Source organism: Acartia tonsa, chromosome 5, assembly GCF_053477335.1.
Source record: "Acartia tonsa isolate MP-2025a chromosome 5, ASM5347733v1, whole genome shotgun sequence".
NCBI classification, from domain to species: domain Eukaryota; kingdom Metazoa; phylum Arthropoda; class Copepoda; order Calanoida; family Acartiidae; genus Acartia; species Acartia tonsa.
Genome location: NC_137264.1, coordinates 26,549,872 through 26,566,878, shown reverse-complemented (window position 1 = coordinate 26,566,878; position 17,007 = coordinate 26,549,872). Strand labels below are relative to the sequence as shown.

The 17,007-nt window shown below is 27.2% G+C and overlaps 1 protein-coding gene across 1 annotated transcript; it reads right to left on the bottom strand.

Moving 5' to 3' along the window:
• Positions 1-11,136: 11,136 nt before the first annotated feature.
• On the bottom strand, positions 11,137-16,254 carry LOC145320079 (uncharacterized). The gene is made up of 12 exons (XM_080162520.1): positions 16,218-16,254; positions 14,425-14,462; positions 14,057-14,158; positions 13,888-13,920; positions 13,370-13,421; positions 12,899-12,957; positions 12,494-12,583; positions 12,319-12,410; positions 12,061-12,107; positions 11,922-11,974; positions 11,612-11,688; positions 11,137-11,423 (listed from the first exon to the last, which is right to left on the bottom strand). The coding sequence occupies exons 1-12, from the start codon at positions 16,252-16,254 to the stop codon at positions 11,336-11,338; spliced, it is 768 nt and encodes a 255-aa protein (XP_080018646.1). The 3' UTR covers positions 11,137-11,335.
• Positions 16,255-17,007: the final 753 nt, after the last annotated feature.

Genomic DNA, 17,007 nt, shown 5'->3' with positions numbered 1-17,007 from the left:
TAGGTGACATCTAAAAGGATCCTGAATGTAATTTAGTCTATCTCACAAAACGCAAACCTTTTTAACATTTCTGCGACATTTTCAATCAATTAAGCTTTTCTATAATCATTGAAAGTGTAACTTTTGTATAGTTAAAGTTTTCTTTATTATTATATCATGTACGCCCAGCAGTAAGTCTCTGTCTTGACGGATTGCTTATTACCATATTCATGTTAATATTGTCCTATCGATTGAAAACTTTTCATTATGATTTCTGTAACAGGTACAACTTTAAAAGCGTAGCAACAACCTAAAAATAGTTTATATTTTGTATATTAAATTGTTTTTTATCATATACATTAAGATATATAAGTTTTCCGGAATTAAAAAATTAAAGAAGAGATTTGAAATCTGCATTAACTTTAATTAAGGATTTTTTTTATAAAATTCGTTTTTTCTATAATTCTTTATCTAAAAGCGGAAATGCATTTTAAGTTAATTAATTTAATAGTTTAAAATCCATATCTCAATCCTCAAAATTTTAAGCAGATTTTAAATCTCCTTCTAACATTAAAAATTCGGAAAACTTATATATCTTAAAGGATTGCTTATTACCATATTTATGTTAATATTGTCCTATCGATTAAAAACTTTGCATTATGATTACTGTAACAGGTATAACTTTAAAAGCGTAGCAACAACCTTAAAATAGTTTATATTTTGTATATTAAATTGTTTTTTTGTCCATATAAATTAAGATATATAAGTTTTCCGGAATTAAAAAATCAAAGAAGAGATTTGAAATCTGCATTAACTTTTAAGGATTTTTTATAAAATTCGTTTTTTCTATAATTCTTTATCTAAAAGCGGAAATGCATTTTAAGTAAATTAATTTAATAGTTTAAAATCCACTTTTCAATCCTTAAAATTTTAAGCAGATTTTAAATCTCCTTCTAACATTAAAAATTCGGAAAACTTATATATCTCAATATACAAATGTACATGGATTAACTGAATTCTTTAACTCTTAATAGTTTTTTTTGGGTGGGAGGGTTCATTATCTCATTTGCTATTAGAGCTACAGGGCTAAAAAAAATTTCTGCAAGTCCCCTGTTTGATAAAGAATTTCCGACCTTAAGTAAATTAAAGTCAATTTTTGCTTCCTTTACCCTTTTATTTAACAACCTTTGTTTTTAAGTCCTTTTTTACTTAAAAATTTCAAATAGCTGTAAATTGTTTTTTACCATATACATTAAGATGTATAAGTTTTCCGGAATTAAAAAATTAAAGAAGAGATTTGAAATCTGCATTAACTTTTAAGGATTTTTTTTTATAAAATTCGTTTTTTCTAGAATTCTTTATCTAAAAGCGGAAATGCATTTTAAGTTAATTAATTTAATAGTTTAAAATTTACTTCTCAATCCTCAAAATTTTAAGCAGATTTTAAATTTCCTTCTAACATTAAAAATTCGGAAAACTTATATATTTTAATATACAAGTGTACCCTTTTATTTAATAACTTTTGTTTTTAAGTCCTTTTTTACTTAAAAATTTCAAACAGCTGTAATTTTCTTATTTTTAAAGCTAGAAGAATATTTTTTTGCAGACAATGTTTATCATGTAAATTTTATATTTAAAATATAATTACATAAATTCTTGTGGCTGCAGCTGTACTTGGCAGCTGCAAGCCGTCGCAGTCGGCGGTCGGCGAAAAATGGCGGCAGATCTTTATGATAATTTTATTAGGTTATGTAGACATGTAAAAAAGATTAAAAGCTGTACACCTGTATTTCATCTGAGAATGTACTACTAGAGGATATTTTAGTATTTTGGTAAGATAAAATGCTTTTTTTAAGTAATAAAAATATATTTGCTCTTTACCTGGATGACCCTTTTAGTATTGCTGGCAATTTGAGTTTTAACTCTCAGTTATGTGTCATACCCATACTTAAAAAGTCACGCAGTTTTTATCTTTCACACACAGAAAATGAAATAGAAAAAATCGGAGGGAGGGGGGGGGGGGGGTGGCATTCAAGTCAAATGTTTGATAATGAATTTCAGACTATAGGTCAGCCAAAGTATTTTTTAATTTTTATTTTTGAAGGTAGAAAAGCAAATTCTTAAGAATATGATTATCTCAATTATATTTATAATTATTATAAGGATTTACTATCTTTGTAAGGTAAATTCTTTGTTTAAGTCTCTGTTATATGTTATACACTATTAAGGATGGATCAGTAATATTTGACATAATATCAATTCACATAAATTCATTTCACATAAAACATTTGACATAAAGTATCATTTCACATAAACTCATTTGACATAAAGGTACACTTCACATAAAAACGTTTTACATAAACTCATTTGTCATAAAGGTACATTTGACATAAAGGTACAGTTGGCATAAAGGTACGTTTGACATAAAGGTACGTTTGACATAAAGGTACGTTTGACATAAAGGTACATTTCACATAAAGGTGTATTTCACATAAAGGTACGTTTGACATAAAGGTACATTTCACATAAAGGTACATTTGACATAAAGGTACACTTGACATAAAGGTACATTTTACATAAAGGGATCAGTAATATTTGACATAATATCAATTCACATAAATTCATTTCACATAAAACATTTGACATAAAGTATCATTTCACATAAACTCATTTGACATAAAGGTACACTTCACATAAAAACGTTTTACATAAACTCATTTGTCATAAAGGTACATTTGACATAAAGGTACAGTTGGCATAAAGGTACGTTTGACATAAAGGTACGTTTGACATAAAGGTACGTTTGACATAAAGGTACATTTCACATAAAGGTGTATTTCACATAAAGGTACGTTTGACATAAAGGTACATTTCACATAAAGGTACATTTGACATAAAGGTACACTTGACATAAAGGTACATTTTACATAAAGGGATCAGTAATATTTGACATAATATCAATTCACATAAATTCATTTCACATAAAACATTTGACATAAAGTATCATTTCACATAAACTCATTTGACATAAAGGTACACTTCACATAAAAACGTTTTACATAAACTCATTTGTCATAAAGGTACATTTGACATAAAGGTACAGTTGGCATAAAGGTACGTTTGACATAAAGGTACGTTTGACATAAAGGTACGTTTGACATAAAGGTACATTTCACATAAAGGTGTATTTCACATAAAGGTACGTTTGACATAAAGGTACATTTCACATAAAGGTACATTTGACATAAAGGTACACTTGACATAAAGGTACATTTGACATAAAGGTACACTTGGCATAAAGTTACATTTCACATAAAGGTACACTTCACATAAAGATACATTTCACATAAAAACATTTAAAGGACGCCTGCAAGAAATACCACGCTTTAACTGCTGAAAGACTGCCACAAGTAGACCCAATACCCCAAATTTAAAGCCTTCAGCTTCAATAACAAAAAAGTTCTAGGCATTTTAAAATAGCATTTTATGTACAAGGAATATTTTGAAAGATTTCCAATGCTCATAAAAGAAAAAACAATATTAAATTACGTCGCCTAGACACAAAATTATAACCTTATCTTTGTCAGAAACTTAGATTGCCTGTAACTGATTACATTTTTATAATAAAAACACCACATTTCATAGTCAAAATCTATGAAAATTATTCGATTTAAATTGCATTTGTAAACGAAAATCATAGCGGAAACAAAGGGGTAAACTAATACAAGCTCAGCTGTGATTGGTTGCTTAGCTGATTCAGCCTTCTGATTGGCTAAAGTACATTCGGTACAATGCAAGTTAAACTTAATTTTTTTTAATGATTTTGACTATAAAAATGGGCATTTTTATTGTAAAAATATAATTAGTTACTGGCAATCTAAATTTATGACAAAAATAAGCTTATAATTTTGTTTCTAGACCACGTAGTTTAATTTCAAAATTTCTAACATTAGCATTAAAATTCTTTCAAATTTTCATTGTACATAAAATGTCATTTTAAAATGCCTAGAACTTTTTTGTTATAGAAGCTGAAGGCTTCAAATTTAAGGTATTGGGTCTACCTGTGGCAGTCTTTCAGCAGTTAAAGCGTGGTATTTCTTGCAGGCTTCCTTTAACATAAAGATATATTTCACATAAAAACATTTAACATAAAGATATATTTGACATAAAGATACTCTTGGCATAAGGTACATTTCACATAAAGGTATATATCACATAATGGAATATTTCACGTACATAAAACCGTTTCACATAAAAATATAAAAATTTGGGTACCAGTTTAAAACTGTGGGTACCAATTTCATAAAGTTACATTTTCACATAAAGGTACACTTAACATAAAGATACATTTCACATAAAAACATTTAATATAAAGATATATTTGACATAAAGATACACTTAGCATAAAGGTACATTTCATGCATAAAGGTATAAAGTGTGTTACCTTTTTTATGTTTTATTATTATTTGGCCACAACTTGGTAAAAAATGCTTACAAATCAGAATTTTTTCGATTAAAGATACTCAAATGGTTCCTTTACAAGCCCAATCAATCAGTTTCAAGATATCTTTATATTTCTAGGAAAATTGATAAAAATACTAAAAAACAGCAAATTTGGGTGTTACCTTTTATATGCACAGATACCATAAAATCAACAGAAAAAATACTTATTTTTACTTTTCTTTCATTTTTAAAGTTTGATTCTGTCAAATTGGCTATTCTTGAAGGGATTAATGCATTAAAATATACTGAAACATAATATTGGGCAGAAATTAATGTATTTTAAAGAAAGAAAATTTGGAAAATAAGAAATTCGACCTCTATCACTTCAGAGGACAGCTGCCAACCTCCAGTTGACAGGATGTAGTTAAATAGTTGTTAGCAATAATAATTAGCCCAAAAAGTAAAACAAAAAGTCTTTTAATATGGTAAAAAAATGATAATTTAAATCTTAATTTTGAGGATGATGATCTGAAGGATGCTTTTACTGGTGGTGATGATAATCCAGATGGTATCCAAGTACATGAGCGTTATGACAACTCATATATTGAACTATGGTTCAATTTTTGTATTTGTAGCAGCTTCCAATTGAAAGTTGTAACAAGAAATATAACCATCTTTTAAAAACTACTATATTTACCTTATGAATTGGAGAATTTAAAAACCATGATTGTATGTTTTGGTATTTCTCTTGATTAGAGAATGTTAAAAATACAAAAATCGGACCATAGTTTAATAGACAAGTTGTCAAAATGCTCATGTATTTGGATACCATCTGGGTCATCATCACCAACAGCAAGAGCGTCTTTAAGATCATCATCCCCATTTTCCTTGAAATATAAAGATATCCTAAAACTGATTGATTGGGCTTGTAAAGGAACCATTTGAAAATCTTCGGTCGAAAAAGGTCTAATTTGTGAGCATTTTTGACTAAGTTGTGGCCAAATAATAATAAAACATAAAACTTTACATCACATAAAAGTACATTTCACATAAGAACGTTTCACATAAAGATACATTTCACATAAAAATATAAAACTTTGGGTACTAGTATAAAACTTTGGGTACCAATACAAATCTTTAAGTACCAGTATAAAACTTTGAGTACCAGTTCAAAACTTTAAATAAAAGTACAAAACTTTGGGTACCAGTATAAAACTTTGGGTACCAGTATAAAACTTTGCGTACCAATAAAAACTTTGAGTACCAGTATAAAACTTTGGGTACCAGTATAAAACTTTAAGTACCAGTATAAAACTTTTTGTACCAGTTTAAAACTTTGGGTACCAGTAAAAAACTTTAAGTACCTGTATAAAACTTTATGTACCAGTTTAAAACTTTGGGTACCAGTAAAAAACTTTGGGTACCTGTATAAAACTTTGGGTACCAGTATAAAACTTTGAGTACCAGTATAAAACTTTGGGTACCAGTATAAGAACTTTGGGTACCCATATAAAACTTTGGTATTAGTATAAAACTTTGGGTACCAGTATAAAACTTTGGGTATCTGTATAAAACTTTGGGTACCAGTATAAAACTTTGGGTATCAGTATAAAAATATTACATAAAGATAAATATATATAAAATTACACTTCGCAAAAAATCATGTTTTTTCTTCAAAATATTTTCCATGAAAAAAAAATCTTCCAAATTTAAGAATGAAAATCTGTTAAACTTTTTGCAAAAATCTTTTAAAATATGGGATATATGTTATTCTTGTTTCGACAATGGCGGAGTCAATTTCATTATCGACCACGTCCAAAGGTAAAACCTGTATTATGGACAAGAATAACCACTGTTATCACCTCAACAATTACAAAGAAGGTTACACTCACAAATCCTGGCTTTGTGCAGTGAAAGGCTGCAACGCACGGCTGAAGACAACTGTAGATTTCAAACTTGTTGGCAAAATACCGGAGATTCACACCCATTTTAACAACCAAGTTCTCAAGCGAGCTGCGACAACTATGGAGAATGACGTTATAAAGCGCATTGCTGCAATGCCTGGTGTAACACTAAAGAATGTTTTAACAGAAATCAGCTCCAACTTAGAGGTAAGAATCCGTTGTTAATATAACATTATGAAAAATAACCAAACGTTTATACTTTTTGCAATAAATAAAATAGTATGAATTATTATAACAATAATTTTTATAGTATACAAAAACAGACCATTAAGTGAAAGTGTGATGGTATAAAAACGTTTAAAAGTCCTGTATAAAACTTTATGTACCAGTTTAAAACTTTGGGTACCAGTAAAAAACTTTGGGTACCTGTATAAAACTTTAAGTACCAGTATAAAACTTTGAGTACCAGTATAAAACTTTGGGTACCAGTATAAGAACTTTGGGTACCCATATAAAACTTTGGTATTAGTATAAAACTTTGGGAACCAGTATAAAACTTTGGGTATCTGTATAAAACTTTGGGTACCAGTATAAAACTTTGGGTATCAGTATAAAAATATTACATAAAGATAAATATATATAAAATTACACTTCGCAAAAAATCATGTTTTTTCTTCAAAATATTTTCCATGAAAAAAAAATCTTCCAAATTTAAGAATGAAAATCTGTTAAACTTTTTGCAAAAATCTTTTAAAATATGGGATATATGTTATTCTTGTTTCGACAATGGCGGAGTCAATTTCATTATCGACCACGTCCAAAGGTAAAACCTGTATTATGGACAAGAATAACCACTGTTATCACCTCAACAATTACAAAGAAGGTTACACTCACAAATCCTGGCTTTGTGCAGTGAAAGGCTGCAACGCACGGCTGAAGACAACTGTAGATTTCAAACTTGTTGGCAAAATACCGGAGATTCACACCCATTTTAACAACCAAGTTCTCAAGCGAGCTGCGACAACTATGGAGAATGACGTTATAAAGCGCATTGCTGCAATGCCTGGTGTAACACTAAAGAATGTTTTAACAGAAATCAGCTCCAACTTAGAGGTAAGAATCCGTTGTTAATATAACATTATGAAAAATAACCAAACGTTTATACTTTTTGCAATAAATAAAATAGTATGAATTATTATAACAATAATTTTTATAGTATACAAAAACAGACCATTAAGTGAAAGTGTGATGGTATAAAAACGTTTAAAAGTCTGATCAAAGCTGCATTTAATGTAGAAATGTTTTGTAATATATTAAATTAAGTGAACCATACTAGGGCTATACACACAAACACATTTATATGTACATATATTCCGGCCCGCCCTGGAGCATCACTGACCTGTAGTGCACGCAGCCAGGGTGCTATAAAACAAGCTCATCGGAGAACAAAACAGGTAATAGAAAAGTAGTTGTTTAAACTTCGAATACAGAGCTGCTTGATGCTAGGGTCGCAAAAAATTGTCCAATGAGAGTCCAGTAATTGACCAATGGTAAAATTTATAGTGGCCTCTCATTGTTTTATTTTCTTTACGTCATAATCTGAGTCAGCCACTTTTACTAGCTACAAATTAGTAAAATGCTCACAGCTTCTGTGGCATGCAATTTAGACTAAAAAACTGTTATCCTCCTTTAATTTTTTTTTGCAATTTTTAAAATTTTTGTAACCCTGCTGCCCCCTGGCCGCAGCGCTAGGCCCCCTAGCCTGCCTAGCCGCGGGCGCTCGGCCCCCTAGCCTATAACCTAACCTAACCTAATTAAATAAAAAACTTCACGGGGGGGAGGGGGTGGGTGGGAAAGGTACAAAAATTTTCAAACTTGAAAAAAAATTCATGAGAATAAAATGCAAAAAGTTTTATTGGCGAGAACTAAAATAAGGTTAGGTAAAAAATATTTTTGACATAGAATGGATATTCCGATCTTTATAAAAATTTGTGTAAGTCCGTTGAGAGCTTTTAAACAGAGATATTTTTTAAATGTAAAATCTCTTGGTTTTGAAAGATATTTATGGATTTTTCTTGCTAGGATTAATAGTTTTAAAAACGGATTTTTATTCCTATTCTACTCTTCAAGACAAACTTAAGAAAGTGCATAAACTATACTTTGTAAGAAAAAAATATTTGCACCCCACCCCCCTTTTTAGCATGTTTTTAGCAAAAAAAAACATTCTTTCTTAAAAACTGACATGTAAAAGCATATTATGACCTCCTCATTTTCCTCATGATGTTTAGACAGAAAGTGTACGTATCATATTTAAAATTAGAAAATCTTTGAAAATTAAACCACTCTAATTTATTTTTGTATTACACAGTTCAAAATTATTCTCCTATTTAAATTAACAGATCATATTGAAAAAAATATTCTTGTATTTAAATTAACAGATCATATTGGAAAAAATATTCTTGTATTTAATTTTAAAGATCATGCTAGAATATTTTTTATCACATTTAATGAAAGAATGTTGCTATTATTATATTCAAAATAAATGCTGTAATAAGCTTTCTCGTATTTATTCGAATCCGGTGGATAGGAACCGGTTCTCATTAATACGAAAAAACTATGTCTAGCATCGTATTATATCCAGCTTTCTACGAATATAAAATTGTACAATCATAAGATTAAAACCAGTTTTTTAGCCCCTAGGTGCCGTAGGCACGGGCTAAAAAAAGCTGGTTTTAATCTTATAATTGTACATTCTATATCCGCGGAAAGCCGTTTATAATACGATGCGAGAAATAACTATTAAAATATTTAAACACTAGTCTCTCATTGGACACAAAATGACGTCCAATAAGAAAAAGGAATAAAAATATTGAAAAGAAAATTATTTTATTTCAAAATTAATTCTTAGCATTTTGGAATAAAAAATATAGGGGAAAGAAAATTATTTATTTCAAATTTATTTCTGGTCTTGAAATAATATTCATTATTTTTTTTAAATTCGAGTGTCAACCTATAAGAAATAGGCATGCTGTTTTAAAAGGTTGGAATAAAAATTATTATTTTTTGTCAATTCCTTTTTTCAGAGCATAAAATGAGAATAAATTTTTTAACATCATTATTGATTTCTAATTTAACATTTCATACAGTGGGTAATATTTATTTCAACATTTTTTGTCAATCAAATCAAGTGTCACAAAAATAATAATATTTAACATAAAAAAGAAATTTTTAAAATAATTTTGTTTTCTTTATTTGTTGAAGATTTAAGCCAAAGCTTTTTTTAAGGGGGAAGACCCTCCTCAACCCCCTCCTATAACGCTATCTTCTTTAAAACTTTCATTATTTCTGTAATTTATTCTAACTATCTTATAAATTTCAAAACATGAGATAAAAAGAAAATAATTTGCTGTACATTATTGAATAATTTAAAATTGTAAAAAAAATTCAAACATGATTTTTAATTTTTAATACAAGAATATTTTTTCCTATATGATATGTTAAATTTAAATACAGGAATAATTTTGTACTGTGGAATGGAAGAAATAAATGTTGTACATTAGAGTGGCTTGATTTCAATGATTTTCTAATTTTAAATGTGCTATAAAAAAACGAAAAAAAATCATATAAAAAATAATAATTTGAATAAAACGAATTCACAAATGAATGTAGTTGCCAATAAAATTTAAATATCACGAAAAAAAATCACTAACTTTACTTCATAAAAAAAATTAGGAGGGGTATTTTAAAATCACCTCGTTTTTCTTGGTTTTCAAATTTTGTTGAGCTATACCGGCAAAGGAAAGTAAGCAAAATTGCCTGCTCTAGGGGGGAAATGAAAATCAAGGTAGTAGAGAATAAAATGATGCAATCCTGAAACTAAGAACCGGTTTTTTTCGGCATTTTCTGAATCCAGGCGTTAAAAACCGGTTCGTCACTAATGGGTTCATGAAATTAATTCTTTTTAAATCTTAAATAAAAAGTATTGTTGTTGAATTCAATGACCTCTCTTCATCTCAAGTGCCCCTAAAAGCCTCTAGGCCACAAGTACCAAATAATTATATTCTGAATTGTTTTATACAGACGAATGGACGTACAGACAGACACTAATTGTAGAGAATCTGTGTTATGTATTCTTAAAATAAAGTAACAGGATATACATTCTACATGTGTCTGTGTGTACTCAGGGATCTCACTAACCACTGAACCGATATAGTTTTCCTTTACACTTTAGCTTCTCATAGAACCTGGTAAGATTTATAACTATTTATAACTAAAAAAAATCACCCTAAGAAAATAATAAACCTCTCTTAAAATTTTTTCTTTAAAACTGTAAATAAAAGAGAGGGTTTGACTCCGCCCAAACTCAAGGGTTTCTGGATGCCTCTAGGGGCGTAGCTGCTTCAAGTATAGTGTAAAGTAGTAAGGTTTTTGTCTAAAGCTAAAGATTATAGAAATTTCGGGTCTGAATTGGTTTTACTTTTTAGGAAAGCTTTTTAAATATCTTGGGATGGGTTTGTGCTTTTTTTCTGACATTTTCCACCCGCCCTAGAGATTAAGGGCGAAGCAACTAATAGATTATACAAAAAAAAGCCTAAGATGATTAGTCCGATATAGTACAAAATAGACGCATAGGAAAAAATGATTAGTCTGGATGCGTCGGAAACGACGCCAAAAAAAACTTCTTTGGTATGCCACAAATTAAAAAATCTAAAAATACAAATTTCTTACAATCCCTTAAGGAAACTGTGTTTAAAATTTCATGCGATTCTGACGACAGAGAGAAGCTTTAATACTTAAAAAAAAAAAATTCTTGATGTATTTTTTATTAAGACTAGATTAATAATATTACATATAATTAACAGAAATCTTTGGTTTAAAAAAATATTTTAGGGATTCTAAACCGTAGGTAAAAGTAAAATGTCTAGTATTAAAAACAATATTTTTTGGGAAGACATTTTGATCAAATAAAATTTTTAAAAAATTATTACAAAAAAATTTGTGTTATTTTTTTATCCTATAAAACCAGCAAAAGGATTTAAAGATAAAGCAATTGTTTGAGTTACTGTTGTTAAAGAAGTGAGAACTGTTTCAACTAACCTAAAAAATGTTTTATAAAATTAACTATGTACCAAAGCATTAAAAAAGTTGATGATTTTTTCTTACTTGCGTAATGATTTTTGTAAATTTTAAATAAAAAAGGATACAACAAAAAAAAACACTTTTAGTAAATAACATTTAAAAAAAAAAAATTATTGTGTAATTTATAAAAAGTCTCAAAAACTTACTGTGTGTTAGTTAAAGTTGTTGTTATAGGAGTGTTTCTAAAAATAATTCTGTATTCTTGTGTGTTAGTTTTTAACGTCTGTAAAAAAAATATTTGTTATTTTTTTATTGCAATAACTTTAAAATTTTTTTAATTTTCTTTAGAAAAAAAACAAAAAAATTTTAAATAATTAAAATAAGTTTGTCTTAAAACGGTTTAAATAACTAAAAAAAAAACACTTTGATTAATTTTTTTTAGTTACGGCCATAAAAAAATTTTAATTTATTAAAGTGTTTAAAATTAATTTTTTAAAAATATTTTATTAAACAAACCTGTGTAGAAAGTTCTATTGTTTTAACAACAAGTTGTGTAGTTGTTTTAAAATCTAAAAATATGATTAAAAATATTACTTATAATTCAATAAAGATATTTTTATGTTTAAATTGTGCAAAATTAAAAAAAAAGTTCTACCTTGGAGAAGAGGAAGTCCAGAAGGTACAGGAGGAAGTGCATCTAGTCTAGCATATAAGAATTTTTTAAAACGTTTAAAATTATTAACATAAAATTAAGATTTAAACTTTTGTTCTTCTTAGTAATAAAGTTAAATTGACAACATCTTAAAAAAAAAACATTAAATAACAAAGAAAAGTCCTAGCTCAAGAAAAAAAATTAGTATATTTAAAAAAGAAAATTTTTAAAAATGAAAAACAAAAATGCAAAAAACCTTACCTAGGAAGTAAAGTGCTCGTCACAATCTCAAATTTAGTTACTCTAGTTAAACCTATAGGTGTTAACAGTTCCGTAGAAAATTCTTTATTATCCTACATAATTAAAGGCATTAAAAATACAATCTAAATAAAATTTTTTTAAAAATATTTTATTTATGCATAATTTAAAAAAAAACCTGAATTAATTTTAGTGTATTTGTTTTGTAAACTGTTTTAGTTTCCACTTGAGGAATTGAATTTAATACCAACTGTGGTTTTAACGCTGCCTTTAAAAAAATATCAAACTAATTATTATAAAAATTTAAATTTAAATTCTATCTAAAATAAACTTGATAAAATATAGAAAACACGTAGAAAGTTTTTTTTGTCTTTGACTAACATAGATTTTTTTATAGCTACGCAAAGACGAAAAGTAGACGAAATAATTATTAAATTAAGATTTGTTTATATGTAACCTTAAATTAAAAAAAAAAGGTTGTAATGTTTTAAATAAAATTTAAAAATTTAAAAAATTTACAAACAAACATTTTTAAAAAACAAATATTTTCACTGACTTGTTAAAATAGTAAAAACATTTTTACCTTAAGCTGTTGAAGATATTCTAATTGTTTGATATTTAAAGGTATATTTGCAAGGTTTTCTAACAAAAAATTTTTTTTATCAGATTTTTAAAAAATAACAATTTTTATTGCACAAATAAAAAAGTAAAATAAAATTTTGTCAATTTTTAAGTTTATTATGTTATTAAATTTGATGTTCTTTATATACAAATAACGATTTTTTGTTTGTTTACAAGTAAGTTATATGCTAAATTAAAAAAAAAAAAAAAAAAGACACGATATATTTTATTGTTCATTAATGCATGAAGTAAAATAATTAAATTAATACAGGTCAAATATATTTTTTAAAAAAATGTTTTGCAGTTTTGTATAATTAAACAAATGTAAAAGTGTTTTAATTTCTTTTTAAAAATCTTTTTGAAGCATAGTTTTTAACAAGTTTTTGTTTCAAAAATTTAAAAAATAAGTTTTAATTATCAATAACAATCTTACCTAAAGCAGAGACTGATGGAATAGATGACTGAAAACTTGGCTGTATTTGATCCTATTTAAAAATATTTATTTTTTAAAGTTATATACCTTAATGTCTACGCACAATTCAAAAATAAAATGAATAATATAACATAATTTTTTATGTATCTTATTCTTTACAAATAGTATTTAAGATAAGCCAACATTAAAAAAAAATTTAAAATTGTATGATATTTAACAGCCTAATGGTTAGTGAAATTATTCTGCATCAAGAAGTTATTTAACATATTTATAAAAACTTTGCTGTGAATCTTTTACATTTATATTTTAATTATTCAGTTTAATAATTTTTTAGAGCTTTGCTTTTATTGATTTTTAAATTCATATTTTTTTGTATGTTAATAACTCTTTTATTTATGTTTATACATCCAAGAATAATAAATTAATTCTGTTTTAATTTATGCAAATCAGCGAATAAGTAAAACTTAAATATAAGAAAAAATTTTTTTTACAAAATGAAAAAAGATTGTTTTTAAAACCTGAAAATCAACGGAATGAAATGGAAGAAAATCCTAAAAAAATATAGTATAAGTTTTTTTTTAAAAACATTTTTGTCGTTTTTTCCGAAATATTTATTAACTAAAAGAATTTTTTCAACTAAAGGAAAAATAAGATAGATTTTAGGTAATAAATTTGTTTTGCCCAAACCTTGTCTCCAAAAGGTGCAGGAGTTAAAAAATTTTCATCTGTGTTTATGTTTTTACTCCAGTTGTTTTGATGAAGAATGTTGTTTTCATTTTTTTTTTCAGCCTAAAAATAATTCTTGCAAAATTTAGGCAAATAAAAATGGAAATTTTAAAAATAACAAAAACAAAACAAAAAAGGAAAAAAGTGTATAACTTAAATAATTCTAAAACAAAAAATATGTTTTCTATTTAAAAAAGTATTTATAAATTTTTTTTTACCCTAATTTTTTTTGTATGTTTAAAAAAATAATTTTCTATATTATATTATATGCTTTAATTATTAATTACAGCCATTTAGATAAAAAAATTTGCTTTTGTAATTTAGTTTACCTCATCTGATCTTCGGTTTTCTTCATTTGCTTCTAATTCTTAAAAAATCGAAAATAATTTACTTAGTTTATTATTCAAAAAGAATTTTATCGCCCTTTTCTACCTCCTCTTTTTTTATACTTATTTCTTAAAATTTTGTCTCAGAATTTTTAAAAGCGAAGCTTTTCTATAATTAGGGTCGGTCCGTCCGTCCGTCCGTCACGGATAGCTTTTTTCGTTAATTTAGACATGTTAGAATTATCCTATCGCTTTCAAATTTTGCATGGTGATTCCTTTAGTAGTTAGGTACGATTTAGAAAGCATAGCAACTCTATAATCATTACCAAAATGTCCGTACGTCCATTTTAAACATGTTGATGTTTTTACTTTTTTGAATACCTTATCTTTGTCAGAAACTTAGATTGCCTGTAACTGATTACATTTTTATAATAAAAACACCACATTTCATAGTCAAAATCTATGAAAATTATTCGATTTAAATTGCATTTGTAAACGAAAATCATAGCGGAAACAAAGGGGTAAACTAATACAAGCTCAGCTGTGATTGGTTGCTTAGCTGATTCAGCCTTCTGATTGGCTAAAGTACATTCGGTACAATGCAAGTTAAACTTAATTTTTTTTAATGATTTTGACTATAAAAATGGGCATTTTTATTGTAAAAATATAATTAGTTACTGGCAATCTAAATTTATGACAAAAATAAGCTTATAATTTTGTTTCTAGACCACGTAGTTTAATTTCAAAATTTCTAACATTAGCATTAAAATTCTTTCAAATTTTCATTGTACATAAAATGTCATTTTAAAATGCCTAGAACTTTTTTGTTATAGAAGCTGAAGGCTTCAAATTTAAGGTATTGGGTCTACCTGTGGCAGTCTTTCAGCAGTTAAAGCGTGGTATTTCTTGCAGGCTTCCTTTAACATAAAGATATATTTCACATAAAAACATTTAACATAAAGATATATTTGACATAAAGATACTCTTGGCATAAGGTACATTTCACATAAAGGTATATATCACATAATGGAATATTTCACGTACATAAAACCGTTTCACATAAAAATATAAAAATTTGGGTACCAGTTTAAAACTGTGGGTACCAATTTCATAAAGTTACATTTTCACATAAAGGTACACTTAACATAAAGATACATTTCACATAAAAACATTTAATATAAAGATATATTTGACATAAAGATACACTTAGCATAAAGGTACATTTCATGCATAAAGGTATAAAGTGTGTTACCTTTTTTATGTTTTATTATTATTTGGCCACAACTTGGTAAAAAATGCTTACAAATCAGAATTTTTTCGATTAAAGATACTCAAATGGTTCCTTTACAAGCCCAATCAATCAGTTTCAAGATATCTTTATATTTCTAGGAAAATTGATAAAAATACTAAAAAACAGCAAATTTGGGTGTTACCTTTTATATGCACAGATACCATAAAATCAACAGAAAAAATACTTATTTTTACTTTTCTTTCATTTTTAAAGTTTGATTCTGTCAAATTGGCTATTCTTGAAGGGATTAATGCATTAAAATATACTGAAACATAATATTGGGCAGAAATTAATGTATTTTAAAGAAAGAAAATTTGGAAAATAAGAAATTCGACCTCTATCACTTCAGAGGACAGCTGCCAACCTCCAGTTGACAGGATGTAGTTAAATAGTTGTTAGCAATAATAATTAGCCCAAAAAGTAAAACAAAAAGTCTTTTAATATGGTAAAAAAATGATAATTTAAATCTTAATTTTGAGGATGATGATCTGAAGGATGCTTTTACTGGTGGTGATGATAATCCAGATGGTATCCAAGTACATGAGCGTTATGACAACTCATATATTGAACTATGGTTCAATTTTTGTATTTGTAGCAGCTTCCAATTGAAAGTTGTAACAAGAAATATAACCATCTTTTAAAAACTACTATATTTACCTTATGAATTGGAGAATTTAAAAACCATGATTGTATGTTTTGGTATTTCTCTTGATTAGAGAATGTTAAAAATACAAAAATCGGACCATAGTTTAATAGACAAGTTGTCAAAATGCTCATGTATTTGGATACCATCTGGGTCATCATCACCAACAGCAAGAGCGTCTTTAAGATCATCATCCCCATTTTCCTTGAAAAATCAAGATATCCTAAAACTGATTGATTGGGCTTGTAAAGGAACCATTTGAAAATCTTCGGTCGAAAAAGGTCTAATTTGTGAGCATTTTTGACTAAGTTGTGGCCAAATAATAATAAAACATAAAACTTTACATCACATAAAAGTACATTTCACATAAGAACGTTTCACATAAAGATACATTTCACATAAAAATATAAAACTTTGGGTACTAGTATAAAACTTTGGGTACCAATACAAATCTTTAAGTACCAGTATAAAACTTTGAGTACCAGTTCAAAACTTTAAATAAAAGTACAAAACTTTGGGTACCAGTATAAAACTTTGGGTACCAGTATAAAACTTTGCGTACCAATGAAAACTTTGAGTACCAGTATAAAACTTTGGGTACCAGTATAAAACTTTAAGTACCAGTATAAAACTTTTTGTACCAGTTTAAAAC